Source organism: Monodelphis domestica, chromosome 3 (genome assembly GCF_027887165.1).
Source record: "Monodelphis domestica isolate mMonDom1 chromosome 3, mMonDom1.pri, whole genome shotgun sequence".
Taxonomy (NCBI): domain Eukaryota; kingdom Metazoa; phylum Chordata; class Mammalia; order Didelphimorphia; family Didelphidae; genus Monodelphis; species Monodelphis domestica.
Window position 1 is genome coordinate 124,539,033 of NC_077229.1, and position 16,697 is coordinate 124,555,729.

The window sequence follows — 16,697 nt, forward strand, 5'->3', positions numbered from 1 at the left end:
TACTATGGAAATATAAAAACATGAGCATCTGGTTTTCTTTGTAAAGCTCAGGGCTGTGTGGCTCAATCCTGTCAATGGTCATCAGGATTTTCAAAAGACCAAGCTAGTGAGGCTCCAGCCCGCCTCATTCAGTATTTTCCAAAATGAAAACAAAAACAAAAACCTGTGAAATTATCTGAAGGCTAGTAACAATCAGAGTAAGTAGAGAGGATCAGAAATATGAGATGTCCGTTTTATTGCATCCTAAGTGGAAGGGATGATGAATTCGTTCCCAAACCACTAATTAGAAGGATTGTATTTCTAGTTCTATACGCTAGAGAGAATTCTAGTTCTATCTATTTCTAGCTAGCCTAGCCTTTGGACAGCACCACCCCACCCCCTCCCAGTCCCTGGGCAGTATCCCTCCCCATCCCCCACTCCATCCTCTTTCTGGGTTGTTCAGGAACGTAATAATGAACTTGAGTGTGCTCTTCAAAGCCAATGCTTGTGATGTGAGCCCTGACAGGAAATGTGACCTCATTCTGTCTCTCTGCCTTGTGATTGCGTAGTTTTTGAAAGAAAACAAGCGGGGTCAGAGAACTCTCTTTCCTTTCCCAAGACCTTCAAGCTGTTCTGTCCGAGGAAGCGACTGAGGGAACAATGTTACAGACCCAAGAGAAGCTTTTGGGGAAAGGAAAGCTCTAGTGTACGTGTGCGTGTACGTGTGTGTGCAAGTGGGCATGCACTAGTGCCTCGAAATGTGTGTGTGTGTGTGTGTGTGTGTGTGTGTGTGTGTGTGTGTGTGTGTTTCTTTTAATAGCAGAGAAGAGTGCATTTATCTTGCTTGCAAAATGTCGGCACCTGTTGACATTCTGATGCTTTTTTCAGCAGAGAAACAGCCAGTTCTAGGATTTCTTCCCTGACAGTCAGATCTGGAAAGTTTTGAATGCAGTCAATCTCTTGTCACTCTCAGTGGAAAGAAGACCTTCGGGATCCCCTTCAGCCTTACAACGTATGACACAATTCTTTCTTAGAGGCAGGCTTAATTGTTTGATGAGCCCGTTAGATGTTAGGTTGCTGGGTGTTTTTTTTTCTTTCTTTTTTTTTTGACTTGAATGAATTTAGAAATGAAGACTTAATGGTTACCAATTCTAGATCAAACGTATGTCAGTGTAACTTCATGACTACAGAATGGAGTGTTTGGAGCAGCTTGCTTGCTAGCTACTTGCTGAGTTGTTACCTTAAAATTCAAATGAGTTATTAATGAGGAAGAGCCGCTACAGTTTGAAAAGTGCATGCTTAGAACTATGCTGCTCCAAAACCAAGATGATAGCTTTATTTTTATATTCAGCATTTTAAAAAACTCATTAATGTCTGATTTTAATTGAAAATATGTTAAAGGAATTTCAGGGGGTTCAGTTACTGTTGGAATTAATTAGAAGTTTGCATTTACATTGCTTGACTTGCTTTGCTCAAAGGAGAAAACTTTAAAGATAAAAAATATGAAGACATATAAATGTTAGTTCTATTATTGTTGTTTTCAAAACATTATTTCTGGTACTGTTGGGCTTTGCTTGTTTTCATACATTGCAGTCACACAAACAAAAATAAACTATTGATACTATTACAATGTTACACTGAAAGCCAAGGTAGCAAAGTGAATAGAGAGTGAAGAAATTCTGGATTCAAATTCTGTCCCTGATGCAAGTCACATAACCTCTGAGTATAGTAGGCAATTCTCAAAAATGATAAGGGACAGCTAAGTTGCTAAATTTCATTGCAGGATGAAGTTTGTTACTGAGAAACTTCATATACTTGAAATCACAAATACTAAAAAATTTAGGTTCAAATTTCAGCTCTGGTATTTAATATTACTTGTGTCATCCTGGGCAAGTCACTTAATACTCTGCCTCAGTTTCTTCATCTATAAAATGAGCTGGAGAAAGAAATGGCAAAACCTCTCTAGTATCTCTGCCAAGAAAAACACAAATGGGGTCACAAAGAGATGACACAGATGTTTCCCCAGAACTAATATGGCCCTATGGAAAGGACCTGGGGTCGTATCTTGCTTATTATCTTTGTACTGAATAGAATATTCACCAAAGCCTCAATTCTTCCTTGTTAAAATGGGGGAATTAGACTAGATGACATTCAAGGCTTCATTCCACTTGAAACCTATAACTTTTCTCCTTTTTGTCTTTTTCCTCTTCTCCTTCCTCCTTATTATTATACCATCCCTCTGAAGTTCACTTTCTTCATCTATAAAATTAGGGGCTTGGACTAATTAATCCCTAAAGCCCCTTCTATTTCTCAGCCTTTTTTTTTTGACAGTAAAAGTATACTACATTTAACAGCCAACAGCATGTAGAAATGTTTGCCATATGAATATCACTGCAAATTCCTATCATCTATATCCTTTTACTGATATTTTAGTAGTGGTTGAAATGATTGAAAAAATAAAATATAAGCCTGTAGGAACCAGATTTATAAATACATCCTGGAACATGTATCAAGTCCATCCTTATTCTTAGGAGGACAGCATTGCTCAGGCCTCTTATGAATGTTTGTGTTGACACAAAATACATGATGGCCCTGGCATCTTCTGATATAGAAGTATGCATGATCTGGGTTGCTGTACAAACAACACAGGCCCATATCCAAATACAGTTTGACAGTTTATAGCGAGGATGTACTGAAAAAAATAATATTTTTCAGGTATTGTTTACCATCTTCAATATTTGTCCATCATATCATATGGGCTTGCATGGAGTCATTTTAGTGAATACATTTAGAGAAGCTGTCACAATTTGAATCAGCCTATCGCTTAAAGAAAAAAATCTGCAACATTTTCATGAATTGGGCAAAGCCATAGGAAATTTATTATAGAATTGCAAAGTTTGCAACAGACATCCTCCAGGTCCATTCCTAGCTGCCAGTCATATATTTATTACTGTATGTCCAAATCTACTCTAAAGCAATTAGCAAAGGCCATCTGTTTTTCTAAGGATTGTTCTATTTTTAATGTAGATCTACCTTTTCTTAACCTCTTTTGCAGACAATCTGCGAAGTTTGTACAAGTGGCCTTCCCAGCATGTACCGAATCTCTCAACTCACATCCACACCAGTAGCAAGTAAACGTCTTTAGTTCTGTTCAGCACAATTACCTCTTGAAAGATTCCTTGCTTTGATTTTGCTGATACTTGTGCCATTAACCATCTGTCAGTGGTTTGCATTTCTTAAATGCCTGGGTATGCTTTGGCAATGAATCTGACTTCATTTCTTTCTTTGAAAGAAATGCAAGTTGGTTGGTTGTTGTTATGGGGTGTGCTTCTTTTTTTTTTTGCTTTCAATGAAAAAATCATTATTTTTTACATGTCTGTGCATAAAAATGAGAAAGGAGATTGTTTATCAGCAACAATTAAGATGCAAAACTCTAAGTATGGGGAAAATGATGAATGATTTTGATAGCTACTTGCAAAAACAAGGGCGTTGTTCACATGGTGGCTGTTTCAAGTTTCTCTCTTCCTTCCTCTTATTTTTTTTCCCTTAAACCACCCCCAATTTTGTTCCTTCCAACTTAACCAGCCTTATTTGAGTCTTCAGATTCTCTTCTTTGGCAGGTTAAACCTTGAAAGTAAGTTAAGAAATTTACTCTGACTCCACCTAAAATGTACCTCACTCTCTCTTTTTTTTCCTCATTGCTACTTTACAAATCACTTTATACCTATAAACAATCTCTATCTGCAGTTATAGTGGAATGAACATCTTTTGCATAATCACAAAACTGGCAAGGATCCCAGAGCTCCTCCGATCCAGTCTTCTGTCTTGAATCTTATAGATTGAAGCCAGTTGATGTCCAAGTTGCCGAAGCTGCAATTAGTAAATACCATCTGCTTTGGTGTGTTTTTCCTCTTTTGAATATAAATCTATCTGTTTAAAAACATCTCATATAGACAGTCTGTGAAGCTTGTCTTGCCATCATCCACAAAAGCACCACTTTCAGGTTCATGAACTCCAAAAACCTCTTATCTAATCACAATTTGCTGTCAGTCCACCTTTCCCTCTGCTTTACAACCCCAACTTTGTTTTTCATCCTCAATGTCCCGTCTGGGTCCTTCAGCTCCTCAGGTACTCCCCAGGACATCCCTTACAGATGGTCACTAGATCCTACAGTTGCCATCTTGATCCTTTGGTGAATCAGTTTAACATACATAGACCATTTCTCTTGAGTCTTCAGATCCCTTATTCTATCACTAAACTTGCTCTACCAACCTCTCCCTTCTACCTCCTTCATTCTTTCTCACATGCTGCTGAATGGTATTGGAGAAAATCGTGTAACTATGCAGACATGATTCACAACAAATGTAGGATACATCATTTCAACTGAGTCCCAAGACAATATTTTTTACACTTCCCTTAAATGACTTAGTATTTCAAGTGGCTTTTCCAAACTTTCCATTTCTTTTCAGATCTTCTTTAGCTCTCTCTGCCCCCTGCCTCTCAGCTGAGAATCTTTCATATTTTACTAATAAATAAGGAATCATCTGCTGAGAGCTCCCTCTTCTCCCATCTTTCTCATCTCCCATTACATGGGTGCCTGATTTACTACTGTCTCACACAATGAGATAGCCCTTTTTGCCAAGACAAACCCTGCACTTTGCACAAGTAATCCCATTTTATTCTGCCTCAAAGAATGCCCCTTCAATCATGGCCAGTATCTCACTTATCTGTAATCTCTCCCTGTCTACTGGCTGCTTCCCTATTGCCTACAAATATGTCTGGGTTTTTCCATCCTCAAAAAAAGACAAAACAACAAATCCTTCACTTAATTTATCTATCTCCCTAGCTTTTAGTTGCATCGAGGTGGTACAGTGCATAGACTTCTGGATCTTGAGTCAGAAAGACTTGAGTTCAAATTTAGATTCAGACACTAACCCCTGAGGAAGTTACTTCTGTTTGCTTCAGTTTCCTGAACTATAAAATGGGAACAATCACAGCACCTATTTTCCAGGGTTGTTGTGAGGATCAAATGAGAAAATGTTTGTAAAGTTCCTTGACATAGTAGGTAGTAATGATATATTACTATCTTATTATCATCCTATGTCACTCTTTTTTGTGGCTAAATTTTTCCTCTCACTGTTTTCTTAATTTTCTGTTGTCTGGCTTCCAATCTCATTAGCCAACTGAAAGCACTCTCTCCAAAGTTATCAATGACCTTTTGATTGTCAATCTCTTCTCAGATCTTTTCCTTATTCTTCTTGATATCTCTTCAGTCTTTGACACTATTGGTCACTGTCTTCTTGATTTTATCCTCTCTCTAGCTTTAAATGACACTCTTTGATCCTGGTTATCCTCCTAGCTAATTGACCATTCTTTGGTCTCTTTTTTCAGATCTTCACACACACTTAAGGCCACACTTGCCTTATAAGGTATGACCCTGCATCTTCTTGTCTTTTCCATCTATACTACCTTACTTGGTGATCTCATTAGCCCCTGTGAATCCAATAATCATTATGCATCATTATGTATCTCAAATATACTCATCCAGCCCTAACCTCTGCTCAACTCCAGTTTCAAGTCCTCAACTGCCTATTTAGATATTTCAAAGTGTATTTTTCTTAAACTCAACAAATCCCAAACCCAAAACTGATCTTTTCTCCCAAGCACTCCCCTTTTCTGACTTTCCTGTTATTTCTGAAGATGCCACAGTCTTCCCAGCTACAAAGACTTGCAAACTAGGGGTCCCCTTTGACTCCTCACATTCTGAACCTCACCTTCCCCACCCTCCATATCCAATCTGTTGCCAAGTCCTGTTGGTTTTTCACTAGCAACAGACCTCCTATAGGCTCCCCCTTCTCTCCTCTGACCCTGCCACCAGCCTGGTGCAAGCCCTTATCACCTCAAAACTGAACTATTCCAATAGCTTCCTGGTTGGTCTCCCTGTCTCATGTTTCTCCTTACTACAGTTCATCCTACACTCAGCTGACAAATTGATTTTCCTTAAGTGGAAGGCTGACGATGTTAACTCTCTATTCAAAAAATGCCAATACTTCTCTATTGCCTCTAAGATCATATAGAAAGCCCTTTATTTTGCTTTCCAAGTCCTTCAGGACCTGGACCTTCTCCTCTGACTTTTCCAGTCCTCTTACACCTTGCTCCTCTGTAATGTACCTGCCAATCCAGTGACACAGGGATCCTTGCTATTCCTTTAAACAAGACATTCCACCTGCTTGGCATTTTCCATGCCTGTCTTCCATTCTTAGAATTCTCTCTTCCATACTCTCTTCCTTCTCCAAGAAGCCTTTCTAAATCCTCCTTAATTCTAGTGCCTTCCTTTTGTTGATTATTTCCTATTTGTCTTATATGTTTGTTGTCTTTCCTTCAGATCAGGGACAGACTTTTCGCCTTTTTTTTTTTGGATCCCTGATGCCTGGCATATAGCTGGCTCTAATTGAGTGAGTGATTGACTGATATATATATATATATATGTATATATATATGCATATGAGTGTATGTGCTATACATATATATTTGCAATACATGCACATGCATATATGTAGAATTTGTGTGATGTATATATACATACACACATTCATCCAGGAAGATAGAGCCAGATTCATGTCCTCTGATATATTCCAGTTATGCCACCAAGGTTATTTAATTTGTCAGTATCCAGGGGCCAGCCAGGTGGCTCAGTGGATTGAAAGCCAGATCTAGAGAGAGGACATCCTGAGTTCAAATCTGGCCTCAGACACTTCTTAGCTGTGTGACCCTGGGAAAGTCACTTAACCCCCATTTCCCAGCCCTTACCACTCTTCTTTTTTTGTAACTAATACATAGTATTGATTCTAAGATGGAAGATGAGACAAGGTGAGGGTTTAAAAATCTCTCAAATTGTCAGTACCCAATACTATTTCCTAAAACTACATGTTACCTGGGTAGGACTTCTAGTCTGCATAGGTGTTCAATTAATTAACGATCAATAAACAAACATGTTTTTTTTTAAATTCTAGGCATTATTTTAGGTTAGATGCTGGGGTTCTAAAGATAAAAGGGAAAAAATCCCAGTCTTCAAAAAACTTCCATTCCATTGGGGAAGGCCATAAATATACTTATAATTGTGTGCCAGCATCTTGGGAATCCCCAACCCTGACAAAAAGGCAGGTCCAGATATCTCTATGCCCACAAAAGTTACTTCTTATTTTTGTATTCTTAACTATAATTGCTCCTGTTCATGCCATGCCTTATATAGTGCTTTCCAAATATCCACCTTGGAAGGAAGGTTGTAAAACTATTACTATAGTCATTTTACAGATGAGGAAACTCAGCTTCCATCTGAGATAGGAATTGGCTTAGTTTGAGATGTAGCATGGTATTATAGAGGAAAGAGTTCCTGACTTGAAATCAGGAAGAATCTGAGTTTTGAATGCTGCCTTTTGTAGCAATTGGTGCCGTGGCTAGGAACAAGTCACTTCATTTGTCTCTGGGGCTCAGTTTCTTCATCTATAAAACTGAAATGATTATAATATTTGTAGTTCTTGCCTCACAGAGTTATCAGGAACACCAGACCAGTCAGTGCATGCAAAGCAGTTTGTTTAAATGTCAGCTATTACTATTAGGGGGTCTAGAAGAAAATAATTACTGTGAATCGTGAAAAGGGCTCCAACCCTGACCTTCTGCTACAACCAGTTCATCCCTTTTTCTCACCATGTCATACTCTATTAATTCTACAATCATAAGTCACTTATGAAAATAAGAACCTACTTTTCTAACCTTCATTATTTTTTAATACCAAAATATCTTCAATTTGCTCTAATGAGGGAGGGCTTTGATAGACAATTTAATTTTGCAAATTGCCCAGCAGGCCAAATACACAAGGCAAATAAATAAATTAACCATGCTTGTTATGATGAATTTAGGGTTTCCTCTTCTTCTCACAAAATGTGATACTTCTCTATTTCACGGATCTCTGTTGGGGGGTAATGATTTATTCATGCCCCCTCTGGCCCTCATGAATTTCTCTCTCAAGGAAAGCTGTACTCAGAGACTGTAGAGCAATAAGCTCTAAGAGACAGACAAAACACCCGAGGACATAATTTGTTGCTGGCTACTCGTTTCCAGACGCCAGGGACAAAACTGCTTTTAGAGATTAATTTTTAAACCTTTTCTGACTTAAATTTGGAGCTGTGGGTGGGACATCAGGCACTGGATTTTCACCCAAAATATAGCTTTTACTGTTAATGTGTTTTCCTGTTTCATCAGACCTGCTGTGTTTTTTTTTTTGTTTTTGTTTTCCCATTTCCTTTTTTTCTCTCTTGCTGGTTTGTCTAGGTTCTCCTGGTCTGGAAAGAGAATCAAGTGGAACTTTTTCACACAGATGCATTTTTCCAAGGTATTCATTCCAGCAGGATGTCATTTTTCTATAGAAAAGGCAATGCAAATTCTAACTGGTGGGCCTGGTTCATTTATTGCTTGGTAATCATTCTAAAGAAAAGTTCTTTCTAATGATTAAGCTGTGTTTTAGGAGGGTGTCTGTTTTTTGGGGGGTTTGGGGCCATTCTTTCTTTAGTGGCCCCAAGTCTGACTTTGGATCCATGCTGAATGGTGGTAGAAGCTTTTTGACTTAGTTTATTATTTAACTTGGAGGCAGTGAACTCCTTTTTCCTGGAGGTGTTTGGGCCAGCTAGGTATTTCAATGGAAATAGAGTGTGAGACCTGTAATCAGGAGGACCTGAGTTCAAATCTAGCCTCAGATACATAATTACTTTGTCACCCTGGACAAGTCACTTAACTTCTGTTTGCCTCAGTTTCTTCATCTTCAAAATGGAGATGATAATAATAGAATCTACCTTCTAGGGTTGTTGTTAGGATGAAATGAAATAACAATTATAAAAGTCCTAGGACAGTGCTTGGCACACATTAAACACTAAATAAATGTTATTGTTATTATTTCCTCCCAGGGTTGTTGAGAAGATCAAATGAGATAATAATTATAAAGTACTTAGCCTGAAGTGCCTGGCATATAGAAAATGGTATAAAATTATTATTATTATTTATAGTATTCCAATGAAGGTCAGGTGACTTATAAACCAACACATTTTATGATAGATTCATGCCCTGGACTTGGGGATCTAAATGCTTATTTTGGATAAGCCTCAGTTTGCTCATTTATAAAATGGGGATAGTTGTACAACATATTTCATCAGGTTGTCACGATGAAAGCATATATTTTAATATTATTGTTTTTAAGTTTATTTTATTCCAGTAATCATTTTGTAAATTTTAAATCACTGTAGAAATGGGAGCTACTTATTGACCTCTGAATTGCCTTCTATCACCCAGATTCTAACATTTCATACTCCTTTGGGCTCTGTAAACTCCTTGAGGGTAGAGTATATTTTATTTTGTCTATGTATTCCCAGCACCTAGCACAGTACCCCATACTTAGTAGGTGCTTACTAAATGTTTATCAACTTCAGATATCCTTTGAGTCCCTCTACTGTGATAACTTAGTAGCAACTGGGATAATAATCACCATAAGAACTCACATTCAAATGAAATGCTGTTTAAATGTTGAAACGTCCTCCAAACGATCCTGGGAGGTTATTTCAAAATTAAATTTGTTATCCCAAATTTAAAAAGTAGCACACATTCCTAGAACATTCTAATGGTCTAAACAGCACTTGTTTAGAACAATCCTATGAGGCAGGTAGTGAAAATGTTCTTTCGGGAAGCTCTCTCAGACACAGAACCTCAGAAAAGTTAAGTGATGTATTATTTAAAGTTAGAGCTAGTAAGGAACAGTGCCTCCCTCCCTTGATCCCTCAATTAACACTTAATAAGTATCTACTATACTGAACTGAGCCTAGAGTCAGGAAGATTCTTCTTGGTGAGTTCAAATTTCATCTCAGACATTTACTAGCTGTGTGACTCTGGGCAAATCACTTAGTCATATTTGCCTCAGTTTCCTCATCTGTAAAATGATCTGGAGAAGGAAATGACAAAGCACTCCAGTATCTTTTTTAAAAAACCTTTACTTTCTGTCTTAGAATCATTATTCTTTGTATTGTTTCCTTGGCAGAAGAGCAATAAGAGCCAGAATAATGGAGGTAAAGTGTCACCCATCTAGGAAGTATCTGAGTTCAAATTTGAACCCAATACCTCCTTTCTCTAGGCCACTATGCCACTGAGCTAACCATTCCAGGAGTTTTCCAAGAAAACTCCACAAATAAAAAGCCAGACATGACTGAAATGAGTGAATAACAACAATGTGCTAAGCATTGAGGATATGAAAAGAGGCAAAAGACAGCTCCCTAAGTTATCCTCAGGGAATTTACTATCTAACTTGGACTCAGAGCCTTCTGCTTCCCTGACCCAGTTCTCTTGCGTTTCTGGTGGGAGGGGGAGATGGGAAGAGCTGAAGTTCCCATCAAGTGGCCAGTCTCACAGCAACAAGAAACACACATGGAGGAGAGTGTTCAAATTGAAGAAATTTGGGATGGGGTGATTGATGTCTTTGTAAGCTCCTGGAAGGAATCTGCTGAAAGATATAAGCTAAAAATTCCTTCAATGGTTACAATTTATTCAAGGTTGGAGCCAACAGATATGGAAGCTGGAGATAACTGTGTCTCTTGGGGATAGTGTCCACATGAATTGTTTTAACTTTTAGGGAATTAGCTTAAACCCCACCCAACCAAATGACATTATTGTGATTTAGGAACTGGAAGGGCTTAGAGTCAAAAAAGGGAAAGATAATTCTAAAAACCATAATGAGAAAAGACACTGGGGTGACGCTGACCTTGAAATCTTGTAAGACATTGCACCTGGAAATGGAATACCTGTTTGTATTGTGAGGACACAGGAAGTTGTTAAGAGTGATGGGTGTCAAGGAGACCTAGGCTGAATCCAGGCTTTAATGGTTCCTATCTGTGTGGACAAGTTAATTCATCCCTTGGAGTCTCATTTTCCTCAACTGTAAAATGAAGATTAAAAAAAAATCTTGTATCTCCTATTTTGTACAGGACAATAGTGGGTCTTGAATAAGATAAAATATATTAAGCAAAATTTAAAGCATAATAAACTTTAATGACAAAACTAATCAGATATCAGACTTTCTAGCTGTGGGACCCTGGACAAATAATTTAATCCTGCTAGCCTCAGTTTCCTTGCCTGTAAAATGAGCTGGAGAAGGAAATGGCAAGCCACTCCAGTATCTTTGCCAAGAAAACCCCAGATGGGGTCACTAAGAGACGGGTATAACTGAAATGACTGAGCAACAACAACTATTGAAGTATTTACTGTTTTCAGCACCCTATTGTGGATGACATGGGAGAGAACAGGGACTTGAAATAAAAAACACAACATAATTCTAAACCTTTGCCAAGAAAATCCTGAATGGGTCATGAAGAGTTAGAATTGTCTGAACAACAACAAACTTAAAACTCCACAAAGACTTTAGGAATACCCTGCATGAAGCTTACAGTTTGCAAAATGTTTAGTACAAAAATTTAGTGCAAGTATTATTATCCCTGCTTTAAGTTAGTACCAGTGTCTAGATTTGAAGCCAGGCTTCCTTACTCCCAATCTGGTAGTATTTTTGGGTCTACTCCCCCTATATCAAGACTTTAAGAACTTAATTAGAATGTAAAACATTATAACTACATAGTTATAAGGATCGTATAAATATCATCTCATATAAATCACATGAAAAATGTTTTAGAATAGTTAAACAGAAGAGTAGCTCAAGCTTTTATCATTATAAGAAGCAGTTTTCATAGTGGATAGAATTCTGGGACCTGGAAATTAAAAAGTTTGGGTTCACGTAATGCTTTGGGCATTGATTAGTCATGTAATCACTGGTAAGTCCTTTAGCCTCTCTGAACCTCAGTTCCTTCCTCTGTAAAATGGGAATAGTGGAGTACTGTGGAATGGAGTGCCTGATGTCAGGAAGACCCTTCATTCAATTTCTGCTCCTGGCATACATTCTTATTAATATGAGGACAAATCACTCAACCTGTCAGTACCTCCAGGTAACTCTTGAAGACTCTAACTTAGACTGGCTAAATTATATTAGTGGAGGTTAGTTATGCTTGATGGATCAATTTATTAGGAAGATGCTTTGGAATTATAGAAGTCTCCAGATGGAGGGTGCCTCACCAGAGGAAAGTGTGAAGGAAAAATGTTAAATTGGATAGAAACCATTGCAGAAACAGGTAAAGAGAGGTCATGACCAGACTGAAAGAGAGAACTGCTGGGAACTGAAACTTGAGCCAGCTAGGGTCAGTGTCAAAATGGCAAAGCAGATGAATTTATTTCTGGCTTTCAGTAAGAAAAGGATATGGCATGAGAAGAAAGGAAGAATCACATACAAGTAAAAAAGAGTATTGTTCAGTTGTTTTCATTGTGTCGGTATCTGTGGTTGTTTACATATTCTCAGTCATATCCAAATTTTTATGATATTGTCCTGGTTTGCCATTTCCTTCTCCAGATCATTTTGCAGGTGAGGAAAGAGAGGCAAGCAGGATTAAATGGATTGGTCAAAGTCACAGAGCTAGTAAGTGTCTGAGGTTAGATATAAGTTATCTCTTTTGATCTTCACAGCAACCATAAGACAAGAATTTGGGTACCATACAAAGAAGACTTGGCTAGAAGCCAAAAGAACCACATTTGATTTCTAATTCTGTCAATAATCTATTCTTGGCATTTGGAAAAGTTATTTAGTTTCTCTACAACTCAGTTTCCCTCTATTAATGAGGACTTATTTTGTATAAAAATTTGTAAATCATAAAGTTCCATACAACTTATTTAAACCCAACAAACATATATTAAGAGGCTGTAAATGTGCAGAGTATAGTATTAAATACTGGGAGAAGTACAAAATTTATCTGAGACTTTGGTCCTGTCTTTATAGAACTTTCAGTCTAGTTAAGTGCTATAATGCATTTATTAAATGATTCCCACATGCCAGGCATGATGCTAAGCCCTAGGGCTACAAAAAAGGAAAAAAATAGTTCCTGCTCTCAAAGAGATCACATTCTAATGGGAAAACAATATGAAAACACTTTATGCATATAAGATAGATTTTGCGTATAAGATAGATTTATAGTAGGTAAGAATCCCTTTTATGCAACCAATGCATTCTAAGAGTAAGTTGGAAATCTCACAAAATAGCAAATCTCATTATTTAATAAGTATTTCTTATTTGAACATACCTCTGCACTTCATGACTTTTCTTAAGCTTATTAGAGTTACCAGCATCATAACTCTTATACTTTGGGGTTATTATGAATAAGTAAATAGAGTTGGTGAAACAGAGACATGTTGCTCTGATTCTGAAAAAAAACTGTTACAACTGAGAACTCCAAACTAAGACTGATGCTAGAACTAATGCTTGACACAAAACAGCAGAAGGAACCCTTCTCAGAGCAAAAATGAGAGAGATTGGGGAAGCTGTTGTGAGATTGTATGCTTCTTGGGGAAATGGGTAGATTCAGTAAATAATAAAAATTTATTTTACATATTTTTCTGCCTTTATTTTCTTTTTTATAGTCAATTTTTTATCTATATTCTTGCGTGTTTGAGTTAGCACAAAATAGGTCCTAATGTAGTGCAAATGGAAGGGAATCTGAAAGGAGAAGGCATTGACATGAAGAGGGGGAGAGCAGGAATGGCCTCCTAATACACAAGATTTGACCATGAGTTTAAAAGTCAAAAAAACCAAGAGGTTGGAGTAAGGCCTGGAGAACAGTCCTCCACATGAAGACACAGAACCTGGAAAAGGGGTGTCCTAGTGGAGGAACTGATTAAAGGCTGGTGCTGCTGGAAAGAAAGGAAGGAGCCAGAACATAAACAAATTTGAATGCCAAAAGGAGTCTGTCTTTGATCATGGGTGAGACAGGTGAGAGATTCTAAAGACTTTCTTTTCCTCTTACTCCCCAGATATACTTATACTTTTCTGGATGGTGACCCGCCAGTGGAATGCTGTTCCACAAATCCTTTGACAGGTTCCCATTCCATTTGCCGCCGAAGCCCCCGACTCCTCACCAATGGCTATTACATTTTGACAGAAGACAGCTTTCTTTCTGATGAAGACGGCAACATAACTCTCAGTCCCACTCAGACTAGTGTCATATACAAAGAGAATTTGGTGAGGTAAGTCAGTGGTGTCCTGGTTTCTAGAACATTGTGACAAGGCTATTTAGAATTGTGGCTTGTGTGTCTTCAGGACTTCAATATTTACAATGTACATTCTGTCAAAATTATTCACCCCATTTTTCACATGGAAAAGGTAAGTCATAGGGAAGTTAAGTGAATTGTGCAAGATCACACAGCTACCTAGAGGGGAAATGGGGAGCAAAGTATAGAAAGCAGATCTTGGAGCTAGGAGTATATAGCTTCATGCCTCATGTCTGATACTGGCTCAGCCAAGATGCTTGATGTCCAAGTGCCCCTGGCCAGGGGTCTACCAAGAGGGAGAGGGGGTTGAAATGGCCTCACAGGGAAGTAACTTGATCCTCTCAGATTAATTAATCTTTAATTTGATCATTAACCAATGAGAGGGTGCTATGTTTCCTTCATCCCCTTCCATGCCAGCCAGCTCTGGGCTTATCTCCAAAACAATTATACAATATCTTAAATACTCCTCCATTCTGACCCCTCCTTCCTCTGACCTTCCATTACTGCATAAAGTGAATTCCTTAGAACAGTTATAACCTACCATAACCTAGATATTTGTGGTATGTACATAGGCAAATTTCCCTATGACCCCAGCTCTCCTCTCATCCACTATCTCATGGCTATGACAGACACAACTCAGTGGTGGGCTCTGAAATCTAGGGCAGTGGCTGCTGAGTAAGCCTCTAAAACATACTTTTCACTTGTCAGTGGGAAAATACCAATAGCAGAGGATGAACAGGCAAAATGGGATGAGACTGCATTAATTCCCCTTTTCTGCTTTCCAACCCCTCTCTACAGAGGACTCTACAATTTGTCCTGTCACCCAGGTTCACAATCTTGGTATGATCTAGGACTCCTCAGTTTCCCTCATCCCACACATCGAATCAGTTGCCAAATTTTGATGTTTTTAACCTCCCCAACATCTCTCACATCCAGTTCTTTCTCTCCAACCCCTTTCCACCATGCTAGGTTAGTCCTTCATTGTCTCTCCCTGGACTATTACTATAACCTTTTACTTGGTGTCCCTGTGCCTATCAGCACATTCCCAACTCTGATGCCAAAGAGATTTTCCAAAAGCTTTGGTCTGACCATGTCACACTTGCTCAGTAATCTTCATTGGCTCCCTATTGACTCCAAGATGAAATAATGATTTCATCTTTATCTTATCCTTTAAAAAAACCCATCTCAAGACAGAAGAGTGGTAAGGGCTAGTAACTTGCTCAGGGTCACACAGCTGAGAAGTGTCTGAGGTCAGATTTGAACTTAGGACCTCCCATTTCTAGACCTGGCTCTCAATCCACTGAGCTACCCAGATGCCCCCCATGTTATTCTTTAAATTTCTATTTTTTCATAGTTTAATAGATGCATACAATTTTAAAATAAGTAAATATAAATTTTTTGAGGGGCATATGCTTGAAAAATTTTTTACCAATAGGAGTTTGAATTGAAAAAGTTTGGAAACCACTGCTCTGGGTAACTCTCTAAAAGCATAAGTTTCAGAGAAGATGCCACCTTAAACTGGCAGAAGTTTCCTGGCCTGAGAATTATGAATAGCAATGAAATTTCAAGTTCAATCCCTGTCTCCACTTTTATATAGTCAGACTCGGGATTTGAACATTAATGCCTTTCCTGACACCCACACTCCTACATCCCTATGAATCCCATTCTTTAGATGATGTTTGCTCTTTCTCTCTTTTAAGTATCTGGTAACTACTCAGAAGGAGGTGTTTTTTTTTTCTTTTCTTTTCACATATGGTTTCTAGAGAACTAGAAAGAAGAACACCTAGAGGCAGGTGGCAAAGTGAATCATTATACTGTAAACTAAGATACATAACAATATCTATATGATAAGGAAGTCAGTCTTTGTCTGAATTATGAGGTTGATCAGTTGACAGCTGACAAATGCACCAAACTCAAGTCTAAGTTTGGGCTGCCTACAGCCCAGCAGAAGAGCAGAGGTTTCTGTTAGGTGCCTGGGATCAGGCCATCATGACTTGTGCAGAACCCTGAAGTGATAAAAGGTAAAAGACAGTCCCTGTTAGACTATGACACTGTGAAGCCATACTTCCTACAGGGCTTGGATTTTTGGAGAATTTCTCACTGACTGTGTATGGATGGGTTCTCCCCATTCTGTTATGTCCCCAGGAGAGTCACATACCAGTCTGAGGTGATGTTGGTACTGGAACTCACTAGAAGGGATGGAGGTAGTGGGAACAAATTTGGGTCCCCAGGTCAGCACCAGCCATGTCTTTGACCATGTCTTCCAAGGCTTTCCCTAGGGAAGCTAGGATATTTTGGGGGTCAGAATTCAAAAGAAACTGATAGTTAATGGTTGAGAATTTTTTTTAAGAGTGAAGTAATTAGGGTAGAAAGTAAGTAGGGCAGAGGTAGGAGTAAACAATAATTATCTTTAATAAATGTCTTCAGATTTATCTGTCATTTAATAAACCTATGTAGCAGGTGTTGGGCTAAATACATGTAAAATATTATTGGATCATATACAACTAAATAAGTTCTTTGGTACTGGAAGTAACAGACATTGG

The 16,697-nt window shown here is 38.3% G+C and overlaps 1 protein-coding gene across 3 annotated transcripts in view; it reads left to right on the plus strand.

Moving 5' to 3' along the window:
- The first annotated feature begins 479 nt into the window (after positions 1-479).
- TMEM71 (transmembrane protein 71) overlaps positions 480-16,697 on the plus strand; it is a 61,597-nt gene continuing 45,379 nt past the window's right edge. The window contains exons 1-5 of one of the 3 annotated variants that reach the window (XM_007488352.3): positions 480-685; positions 868-991; positions 3,035-3,110; positions 8,311-8,371; positions 13,918-14,130. In XM_007488352.3, coding sequence (XP_007488414.1) covers positions 926-991; positions 3,035-3,110; positions 8,311-8,371; positions 13,918-14,130 — 416 coding nt within the window. In that variant the 5' untranslated portion in view covers positions 480-685; positions 868-925. The remainder of the gene's footprint in view (positions 686-867; positions 992-3,034; positions 3,111-8,310; positions 8,372-13,917; positions 14,131-16,697) is intronic. The other 2 variants (XM_007488353.3, XR_008917496.1) reach the window with 2 other exon arrangements.